The sequence below is a fragment of the Cynoglossus semilaevis genome, chromosome 19, assembly GCF_000523025.1.
Source record: "Cynoglossus semilaevis isolate Cse_v1.0 chromosome 19, Cse_v1.0, whole genome shotgun sequence".
Lineage (NCBI taxonomy): Eukaryota > Metazoa > Chordata > Actinopteri > Pleuronectiformes > Cynoglossidae > Cynoglossus > Cynoglossus semilaevis.
In genome coordinates this window covers 16,376,433-16,387,009 of record NC_024325.1, presented here as the reverse complement: position 1 = coordinate 16,387,009, position 10,577 = coordinate 16,376,433, and the positions used below count along the sequence as shown (strand labels likewise).

The 10,577-nt window shown below is 51.1% G+C and overlaps 2 protein-coding genes across 3 annotated transcripts in view; one reads left to right on the top strand and one right to left on the bottom strand.

Moving 5' to 3' along the window:
* dbn1 (drebrin 1) overlaps positions 1 to 6,643 on the top strand; it is a 12,290-nt gene extending 5,647 nt beyond the window's left edge. Inside the window, exons 2-15 of one of the 2 annotated variants that reach the window (XM_017041642.2) lie at positions 555 to 610; positions 846 to 958; positions 1,173 to 1,247; positions 1,383 to 1,526; positions 1,617 to 1,694; positions 1,828 to 1,979; positions 2,111 to 2,168; positions 2,553 to 2,609; positions 2,876 to 2,990; positions 3,397 to 3,507; positions 5,083 to 5,220; positions 5,395 to 5,852; positions 5,936 to 6,035; positions 6,122 to 6,643. In XM_017041642.2, the coding sequence (XP_016897131.1) occupies positions 555 to 610; positions 846 to 958; positions 1,173 to 1,247; positions 1,383 to 1,526; positions 1,617 to 1,694; positions 1,828 to 1,979; positions 2,111 to 2,168; positions 2,553 to 2,609; positions 2,876 to 2,990; positions 3,397 to 3,507; positions 5,083 to 5,220; positions 5,395 to 5,852; positions 5,936 to 6,035; positions 6,122 to 6,177 (1,711 nt within the window). In that variant the 3' untranslated portion in view covers positions 6,178 to 6,643. The remainder of the gene's footprint in view (positions 1 to 554; positions 611 to 845; positions 959 to 1,172; positions 1,248 to 1,382; positions 1,527 to 1,616; positions 1,695 to 1,827; positions 1,980 to 2,110; positions 2,169 to 2,552; positions 2,610 to 2,875; positions 2,991 to 3,396; positions 3,508 to 5,082; positions 5,221 to 5,394; positions 5,853 to 5,935; positions 6,036 to 6,121) is intronic. The other variant, XM_008333361.3, reaches the window with a different exon arrangement.
* Positions 6,644 to 7,902: 1,259 nt separating this feature from the next.
* grk6 (G protein-coupled receptor kinase 6) overlaps positions 7,903 to 10,577 on the bottom strand; it is a 9,263-nt gene continuing 6,588 nt past the window's right edge. Inside the window, exons 11-16 of the mRNA XM_008333360.3 lie at positions 10,500 to 10,577; positions 9,440 to 9,648; positions 9,214 to 9,351; positions 8,997 to 9,134; positions 8,730 to 8,864; positions 7,903 to 8,604 (exon numbers count right to left, since the gene is read on the bottom strand). Of these exons, the coding sequence (XP_008331582.1) occupies positions 8,554 to 8,604; positions 8,730 to 8,864; positions 8,997 to 9,134; positions 9,214 to 9,351; positions 9,440 to 9,648; positions 10,500 to 10,577 (749 nt within the window). The 3' untranslated portion in view covers positions 7,903 to 8,553. The remainder of the gene's footprint in view (positions 8,605 to 8,729; positions 8,865 to 8,996; positions 9,135 to 9,213; positions 9,352 to 9,439; positions 9,649 to 10,499) is intronic.

The following is a 10,577-nucleotide window of genomic DNA, read 5'->3' as shown; positions in this document are numbered from 1 at the left end:
CTCCTCCCCCTCCTCCCCCACCTGTGCTGCGGTTCCTGCTGCAGGTCTATTTTTAGAAAATCTCTTGTTTCTGTTACATCACAAAAATCTGACTCCAAGTTTTATCCCCAGAATCTTTTTCAGAGCTGCGGCGCCCCCTCTGGTCAGTGCTGGTGAATTCATCACTTGTTTATTCTTTTTGTTTGTTTGTTTGTTTGTTGGTGGGGCAGAGACAGTGAGGACGGTGTTTAGCTCCGCCTCTTCTCCCTCAGGTCACAAACGGCTGTTGTTCAGTTAACAGTGGGGGATGCTGCTGGTTGCCATGACGACCCTCCCTGTGGGGCGGTGTGTGTATGTGTGTGTGTGTGTGTGTGTCTGTTTAGATCAGAGGAAACCTTTTCTTCAATTTCATCAAACATCAGGGTCTGAGAGACATGTAATAACTCAAATAACCACCGTGTGGCGCTGTTCATGACAATAAGATAAACCTGAAGAGATGTGTCAGTCGTTGGTGTCAGTCGTTGGTGTCAGTCGTTGGTGTCAGTCGTTGATGCAGTTCTTCTTCTCTCCTCCAGGGCCTTGTTCACGTACGAGGAGGACAGTGATGCTCTGACCCTGGCAGCGTCTGGAGGTAAGTCCTCTCCACGTGGCCGAGTTTGCCCTTTGACCTTAAGTGGGGTTAAGTCAGTGGGGGGGTCAGTGGGGGGGGTCAGTGTCACATAATAACATGATAACCTTCATGTTATGATGTGATAAGTTTATGTTATAACAATATTAGGAAGCTGTTGTGCCGCGGCCACGTGTCCTGACCCCTGTCCTGACCCCTGTCCTGACCCCTGTCCTGACCCCTGTGCCTTTTCCTTCAGGGGGGGGTCTGCCTGAGATCACATTGACCTTCGACAGCAGCAGAGTGATGTACGGTTTCTGCAGCATCAAAGAACCCAGCGCCGCTCTGCCGCGATACATCCTCATCAACTGGGTGAGGGGGGTGGGGGGGGCAGAGGAGGGGGCGGAGCCTGATCCTTACACACACACACACACACACCCACCGTCAGAGTGAGTGTCAGTGGTTCAGGATCACAGCACGTTTTTAATTCAGCTGTTTGTCAGAGGAGGACACTGCAGTGACACCTAGTGGACTGGAGGGATCCTTTTTGAACGTGTCCGTCTGTCCGTCTGTCTGTCGTCCTCAGGTGGGGGATGACGTGCCAGATGCCAGGAAATGTGCCTGCGCCAGCCACGTGGCCACCATCGCAGAATTCTTCCAGGTCAACTTCCTCTGACATCATCATTTTAAACAGGAAACAGTTTGTTATGGAGGGTTTTAACACACACACACACACACACACACACACACACACACACAGACAGAGATAATGACGCTCGTCTGTGTGTGTCGTCAGGGCGTGGAGGTGATCGTCAACGCCAGCAGCGTGGACGACATCGAACCTTCCGCTGTGGGACAGAGGCTGACCAATGGGACGGCAGCTGTGGCCAGTCCAGTCCTGAGTCGGCTGAAAACAAGGGAGGAAGAGCATGGAGACGTGGTGAGGACACACACACACACACACACACACACACACACACACACACAGGACGATCCTAAAGTTGGTTCTTGTCGCGGTTCGTTCCTGCAGGGAACCGTTTACCAGAAGACGAATGCAGAGGTGGAGATGAAGAAGATCAACAGAGAGGAATTCTGGGAACAGGCCAAGGTAGGCGTGGACACGGGGACACGGGGACACGGGGACACGGGGACAGTGGTGATTGGTCTGTTAGCGTTCAGCGTTGGCTCAGAGCCGGAGCCCGAAGGTTTGGGTCAGTTCTGTGTGCTGTGTGATTTTCCAGAAAGAGGAGGAGCTGAGGAAGGAGGAGGAGCGAAAGAAAGCAGCTGAGGAGCGCCAGCGCTACGAGGAGGAGCGAATGGAGCTGGAGAGGCAGGAGCAGGAGAACCGAGAGAAGAGATACAGAGAGAGGGAGCGTCAGATCGAGGAGCACAGGTCAGAGAACCACTTCAGGTCACCAGGTGGCGCCAGAGTCAAGACGTCCCCAAAATAGGAGTTTCTTCATGTTCCCAGTGTTGGTTGAACTGTTTCCTGAATATCATACCGTCTGTGTGTGTGAGAAACAGGAAGAAGCTTCAGGAGGAGGAAGAGGCCACGGAGCAGTCGAAGAACCAGATGACGTTAGTAAGTGTTGGACTGTCTTCAAAGATCACACGGAAATAATCTCTCCTTTTCTCCACGGACTTTGGTCTGAACTAAAATCACTGACTCATCCTTCCCAGTATCCTGTCAGAACCAGATTATAATCCCACCCTGACAGATTCCGTAGACCAGCAGAGCTCTCATGGTCCCTGTGGGTTCGGTTTAACCCTTTGGTGACCAGAGGCTGAAGAAGTGACGGAACAGAAGAATTCCTGATCCGTTAGAAAAGTCACAGTGACTGATATATCGAGTCAGACAATGAGGACCTGGTGACACACACACACACACCAGGGTCGACCTCGGTAAATGTAATCAGACTCTGTTGCCACCTGCTGGTCAGTGTCTTTAATTTCCTGTTGTGTTCAGGTGACGGAGCCAAGTCTGGAAGATCAGGGTGTGGAGAAGAAGGAGTCAGAGGTGGAGGTGAGTGTGAACACCACCTGCAAACACACACACACACACACACACACACACACTCTGTAGATCATTGTTGATTTTCTGATTGTTAAAGATTCATTTTTTAATTTTATTTTTGCCAATATGAGCCCAGTGCTGCACAACAGTGCAGTTACAGCTCCCCCTGGAGGCAATGTAGAATACCACCACAGGGGTTAATAAGTGAATGTGACATGACTCTGAAGCAGCACAAAGCAAAGCTGTGGTTGTTTCTCTGCTCCTCATTGGTCCAGGAAGCCAAGGCCATCATCGCCCAGCGCTCGGGGAACCCTCGAGAGTTCTTCAAGCAGAAGGAGCGAGCGCTGACCGTCAGTGTGGACACGTCGCCCGTCTCTGTCCACAGGGCCGGTAAAAAACCCAGGACTAAGTCCGTGACTGTCAGTGGGTCGGGGTTCAGGGGAGGAGGAGGAGGAGGAGCAGTGACCTCCTCCTCCCCCTCCTCCTCCTCCTCCTCCTCACCCTCACACTAGCTTCTCCTCGGCTTCACCACCTTTATTTTGGAGGAGTTTTCTGTGATCTCCTGAGGATCAGTCAGACGCCACCTGGTGTTTTGTGTGCAGAACTGCAGGCTGTCCACACTAACTTCTCCTCTTACTTTTTTCCCTCCCTCTTTGTTTCATGGTTCTCTTTGATTTGCCCGTCCTTCCCATCATCCTCTCTGCCTCCCACCTCCGTTTGTCGTCTTCTTCTCTGCTTCCGTGTTGCTTGTGCTCATTCATGTGTGTGTTTTCCTTCACGTGACCCTGACCACCAGGTCGCCTGGACAGCCCATTTCTGAAGCAGCAACACAGTCAGAGCCCCCCGCCCCCCCGCACGCCGCCGCCGCCGTCACACACACAGACGCAGCAGGCTGTGGTTACAGCCGGTACGTACGCAGAAAGAGCGGAAGTGGCGGCGTCACAGTTGGGACGTCAGCGCCACCTTGTGGACAGAACTGTCTTCTCTAATGTCTGACGGCCTCACTGTCCACTGATGGAGGTGTTGTGATGCAGTACAGCCTCTGGGTGGTGCTATGGTTTGATTGAATTACCACATCGGCATCAGTTCCAAGAGCTCCCTCTTCTGGTCTCTCTGTAGAACAGGAGTTTCTATGAGTGGCCCTTTGGCCCAGAGCCCACGTCTGGCCCAGAGCCCACGTCGCTGTACGGGGGGTGGAACCCCAGGTTTGACCTCCTGGGTTAGAGCCAATCCCAGTCAGGACGGTTGGCGCCCTCCAGTGGACTCACCACCCGCAGGAAGGTTCATGGGGGGGGGGGGGGGGTGTACGGGTGCAGTGTGATTTGGGTGGAGGCCGTGGAGACTGCTGACCCCACGACCTGGCAACGGATAGGTGGATGGAAGGATGGATGGATGGATGGGTGGATAAATGGATGGATGGCTGGATGGATGGATGGATTGATGGATTGATAAATGGATGGATGGGTGGATGAATGGATGGATGAATGGATGAATGGATAAATGGATGAATGAATGGATTGATGGATGGATGGATGGGTGGATGGATGGATGAATGGCTGGATGGATAAATGGATGGATGGCTGGATGGATGGATGGATTGATGGATTGATAAATGGATGGATGGGTGGATGAATGGATGGATGAATGGATGGGTGGATGGATGAATGGATGGATGAATGGATGGGTGGATGGATGGATGGATTGATGGATTGATAAATGGATGGATGGGTGGATGAATGGATGGATGAAGGGATGGATGGATGGATGCCTGGATAAATGGATGGATGGGTGGATGGATGAATGGATGGATGGGTGGATGAATGGATGGATGAAGGGATGGATGGATGAATGAATGGATGGATGGATGCCTGGATAAATGGATGGATGGCTGGATGGATGGATGGATTGATGGATTGATAAATGGATGGATGGATGGTGGATGGATGGATGGATTGATGGATTGATAAATGGATGGATGGGTGGATGAATGGATGGATGGATGCATGACCCACACACACCCACACACACCATGCGGCCTGACTGTGACCTCTGACTGACCTGTGAGTGTTTGAGCCTCTGCTCGTTGACATCTGTGTGACCTTTGGTCCCGGTTCTGTCTGACCAGTGGGTCGAGTCTCGGATGGACCAGAACCTCCGGTGCTAACAGCTGTAGCTGCTGGGCCACTACTGCCTCCGGTGGTCAGTTTGTGTGTCACTGAGGTCAGTCCGACCACGACTCTCTGTCAAACTGATTCTTTTTTCATGGACTCAGTGATGAAGAGCGAACTCATCGAGCTGATGTGATTGGTCGACGTCCAGTGAGCAGTTTGTGTGTTTGTGGTCATGTGACTTGGTTTCACAGGTAGCATTCATGATGTGTGTGTGTGTCAGTGATGTCATCGGCGTTGATCACGTGACTTCCTCCCAGCTGATGATGCGCCTCTGCCGTCAGAGCTGATGTCTGGTCATTGTGCCCCTCCAGGTGGCGATGTTGTGGATGTTGATGATGACCGCTGTGATGACCGCTGTGGCGCTGCTGGGTCCGTCGTTCCCACAATTCACGTCACCGCGTCCATCAAAAACGATTTGGGCCAAGAGGATGACGGACAGGTCGCCTTTGGTAAGCATCGCTAACTACTGACTCACTGCTAATGCTAACGGAAAATATCCTTGGCCTCACCCTTAACCAGGGGGCGCCGCAGCCGTAGTTGTTATGCTAGGTGGCATGGAACCTTGTACCTTGGTACAAACGGCACCAGTCGGAACATAAAGGCAGGATTTCTCTGCTCTGCAGATCTAAGTCCTAAACCGGAGCACGAGGCTGCGGCCCAGGAGGCCACACCCTCCAAACCGGTGCACAGTGTCGCCCCCCGGGGTCGGGACTCGGCGTGGGATTCTGGGACAGACAAGCCGGTGGACCTGTGGGACAGCAGCTCGGCTCCACCCACCAACTCCCTGATTGGTGATGCCAATGACGTCCTGCGTAGCTCCGCCCTCAATGCTGCCTCGGCTACCGCCCCCGGTGGTCGACCTCAGCCGCTGCTTAGCTTCGACGACACCGTGGATGGATCGTTCTGCTCCAGCGGGGGTGCGGAGGACGAGCCGTCCAGTCTGGTGGACGTGACGGGTTCAGATCACATGACCCTCAGCTACCAGCATGCACTGCAGCATGCAGCGGGAGAGGGGGCGGAGCTTGAGGATGGAGATCAGTTGATGACCAATGGAGAGACTTTTCTGAAGGAAGGTCTGCAGGTCAGTGACATCAGCACCCTCGTGACCTCTCCGCGACCTCTCCGCGACCTCTGGATGACCTCTGCACTCTGTCTTTTTTGCAGGCAAGTGAAGGATACTTTAGCCAATCACAGGAGGAAGAATTTGGCCAATCAGAGGACTCGTCCACCAAACCAGCTCCAGTTCTTTATAACAAACCTCCAGGTGAGTTTTCTTTTTCATCTGTTTACGAGAAAAACCTGAATGTTGGACGTTGGAGTTGGAGTTGAAGATGGACCTGTGTCTTCCAGAGATCGACATCACCTGCTGGGACACAGATCCGGTGGTCGACGATGAAGACGACTGACCGGCCAATCACAAGCTACCCTTCAAGATCAAGAGGAAGTAGGAAGTGCGCTTCATGAGAAAACTAATTTTTTTCTAAAGAAAAAAATGTAAAAAGTGATAATAACGTGAAGAGCAGTTGGTAGAGTAGCCACAGAAAAGAAACGTCTGTCTTCATTTATTTATTCTTCCTTCTTTCTGCTCTGCACTCCACTTCCTTTGTCCACATTAACTTAGCGCTGCTTCGATTAGTCTGGTCTGTAGTTCTCCTATGATAATAACAGCAGTAATAACACAGTAATAACTCTGTCTTCACACTCACCCGTGCACAGTCACTTAATCTTGTATTTACGTCACATCAGCCGGGGAACTTTTATTTATTCCACTTGAACCTGAATCCAGTTGGACTGTGGCTCCTTTTCAACTTTTTCACTCCTTTTGTATGATTTTATGACTGAATTCAAGATTAAATGGCTTCTAAATCTAAACCTGGGCTTTGGGCTTTCTTTCTTCTTCTTCAACTTTTATTTAGAGTAGAAATTAACCAGCTGCTGAGAATCAAAAACATGAGGCTTATCAGCAACGCACTCTGCTGCACCAAACCTCATGGAGAAAATCAGAGATTTTAGTTCAGACCAAAGTCCATGGAGAAAATCAGAGATTTTAGTTCAGACCAAAGTCCATGGAGAAAATCAGAGATTTTAGTTCAGACCAAAGTCCATGGAGAAAATCAGAGATTTTAGTTCAGACCAAAGTCCATGGAGAAAATCAGAGATTTGGAGAAAATCAAGAGATTTTAGTTCAGACCAAAGTCCATGGAGAAAATCAGAGATTTTAGTTCAGACCAAAGTCCATGGAGAAAATCAGAGATTTTAGTTCAGACCAAAGTCCATGGAGAAAATCAGAGATTTTAGTTCAGACCAAAGTCCATGGAGAAAATCAGAGATTTTAGTTCAGACCAAAGTCCATGGAGAAAATCAGAGATTTTAGTTCAGACCAAAGTCCATGGAGAAAATCAGAGATTTTAGTTCAGACCAAAGTCCATGGAGAAAATCAGAGATTTTAGTTCAGACCAAAGTCCATGGAGAAAATCAGAGATTTTAGTTCAGACCAAAGTCCATGGAGAAAATCAGAGATTTTAGTTCAGACCAAAGTCCATGGAGAAAATCAGTGATTTTAGTTCAGACCAAAGTCCATGGAGAAAATCAGAGATTTTAGTTCAGACCAAACCTCATGGAGAAAATCAGTGTGGTCTTTCGTCCCCACATCGTCTCCAACATGTTGGTCGTCAGTTGAGGAGTTTTTCCAGCAAAATTCTTTTTACGTCCTGGTGGTGGTTCGCTGTACTTCACACGTGTTAAACCAATCTTCTCCAGAGGTTTCCCCGTCTGTCCCTGATGTGGAGTGTGGACTGCCCCCTGGTGGCCAACAACACACATATCACTTTATTGAAGACCTGGTTTACATCTGTGTCAAAGTGACCCGGTCTGGACGAATCTCAGAATCCTCTTCAATCTTAGCCCTCTCAATTCTTGTGCTTGTTGCTGTAATGCCATTTTGACTCCATAGGTGGAGCCAGTTATCCACTGTCCCTGGTCCCTAGTCAGGTAGAACTTATTTTGAACCCAGACAAACTGGGCTGAAGGTACTGGGACCGAAGGAAAGTTCTGGTTAAAGAGCATGTTGTGCTGGAGCCAATCACTGTTGGACGTTGGAGACGAAGGACAAAAAGACCAGTGGACACTGCTGGGACTTTCAGAGGTATTTGGTTTATTTCACCGTCATTAGCTTAAAACCCAGGTTCCTGAGGAAGTTCTGCTGCCACAGAACCAGCCGAGGTCCGGACGCCGTCGTACCTGCGACCAGACGCCTTCAGTTCCTCTCTGTGTCGGTCGGTGACGGTCGCAGAGTGAAGACCGACAGACGACCGACAGACGACCGACAGACGAACCCTGAGAGAGGAACCGATGAGAACCAGACAAAGATTCACAGAGATTTTACACAAAAACAAACCGTGTCCCTCAGCAGACGGGGACAAACAGCAGTGACATCATCATCAGCTGTCCAACCAGAGTTCACAACAACAAACAGCTGCTGCTCTGAGGTCTCCTGGGTCGCGGGCTGCTGCTTCACCACCAAACCAACGTTGTCGTCTCCGCCCCGAGGACATGAAGACATTTCTGTGCCCACTATAGGAAGAAGTCCATGGTCCATCTGGGCTGGATGGACAGGGACGTTTTAGGAACTCTGTCCCTGGTCTCGTCCGTCGGGGACAAACGAAGACGACTGCGACCGAAGTTTGTTTATAAATAAAGGTGAAAAACGACGTTTGCAGAGAAAAATGTGCAAAAGTTGTAAACAGGTCACATCATGGATGTGTGCACGTGAGGCGTGCACGTCACAGCCTGGTAGGCTCCTCATCACTGTCACTGCAGTTCCCACAGCAGTCCTGCAGGGGGAGCACAGACACACAGTCACTCTGTCACGTCTGTTTGATGAAGGTCAGAAAGTCTGGACTCTGACGACTGAAGCTAAAGCTGAGGCTAACTGTTAGCGTTAGCTGCATTTTCTGACCTGACGTCCAAACAGTCTCTGCAGCAGACCCTGTTTGGGGGGAGGAGACGGTTGTCCCCTCCAGTCCAGGTCTGGAGGAACGCCTCCATCCTGATGGAAGACGTTCAGCTCATCGAAACAGGAGGTCTCAATCATCTGGAGGAGGAGAAGGAGGAGAAGGAGGGGGGGGGGGGGGGGGGGGGGGGAGTGATGTGATGAAATCCTTATTTCAGTCTCTCTATCAAACATCTCAACCTTCTCCATCTTCAGCTCCTCCTGGTTTCCCACCTCGTTCTGCCAGGGGATGGAGACGCTGCCGGTCGACACTTTGCCGTAAAACGATTGGTCCTTGGGTTCCAGTTCGACACCTTTGACAGTGGAGAACTGCTCGATGTCCAGGACGTCCTTGCAGTAGATGGCCTGAGGCTGCAGGAGACCAGAAGACAACACTGAACAGACAGGAACAGTGGGAAAATCAAAGCATCCGAAGGGAACGTCCTCTCACATCAGGGATGAAGGGAACGTCCAACTTTCCCGCCTGCAGGCGTTTGAAGTTGATGTTGTGAAAAATGGGATGAGCTTTGACCTCTGAAGCTCCGCCCCCCTGACAGCCCAGTCTGTCTGCCGGGTCTTTGGCCAGCAACTGTCAAATAACAAACGTAAACGGAGATTAGCGCCCTCTAGTGGTGAGTCCAGGAAACAACAATCCATCCATCCACGACTCCACCCACCATCCTGCAGAGGGAGGAGGCCTCCTCCGAGAACTTGCTGGAATATTCCTCCTCCACCTCCTTCACCAGCCGCTCCACCTCCTCCCTCTTGATCTTCTTTTTCCTCTGCTGGAACGGAGACTGACCCTCGATCATCTCGTACAGGAGGCAGCCCAGAGCCCACCAGTCTGGGCTGAAGACGTAGCGCTCGTTCTTCACCACCTCAGGAGCTGGAGCCGCAAAAAAAAAAAAAAAAGAAATCTTCACCTTTGGACCTAATCTGTAGGCCACAGCCCACACTCTAATCTGTAGGACACAGCCCACACTCTAATCTATAGGCCACAGCCCAAACTCTAATCTGCAGGCCACAGCCCACACTCTATTCTATAGGCCACAGCCCAAACTCTAATCTGCAGGCCACAGCCCACACTCTATTCTATAGGCCACAGCCCAAACTCTAATCTGCAGGCCACAGCCCACACTCTAAACTATAGGCCACAGCCCACACCCGAATCTGTCGGCCACAGCCCACACTCTATTCTATAGGCCACAGCCCACACCCGAATCTGTCGGCCACAGCCCACACTCTATTCTATAGGCCACAGCCCACACCCGAATCTGTCGGCCACAGCCCACACTCTATTCTATAGGCCACAGCCCACACCCGAATCTGTCGGCCACAGCCCACACTCTATTCTATAGGCCACAGCCCAAACTCTAATCTGCAGGCCACAGCCCACACTCTAATCTGTAGGACACAGCCCACACTCTAATCTATAGGCCACAGACCACACTCTAATCTATAGGCCACAGCCCACACCCGAATCTGTCGGCCACAGCCCACACTCTAATCTGTAGGACACAGCCCACACTCTAATCTATAGGCCACAGCCCAAACTCTAATCTGCAGGCCACAGCCCACACTCTAATCTGTAGGCCTCAGCCCACACTCCAAACTGTAGGCCACAGCCCACAGAGTTAATAAAGAAGCTCCAACATCAGGACTAAGACCGCCTGACTGTATTGCTGTGTTAAGTGTGGCTTCAGCGCCCCCTGTTGATGGCTGTCAAACCTCACTCACCCATGTACCCCACTGTTCCCACGCGGCCCTTAATGGTCTGACCCTCAGGAACGTGAACAGCCAGGCCCAGATCTGAGA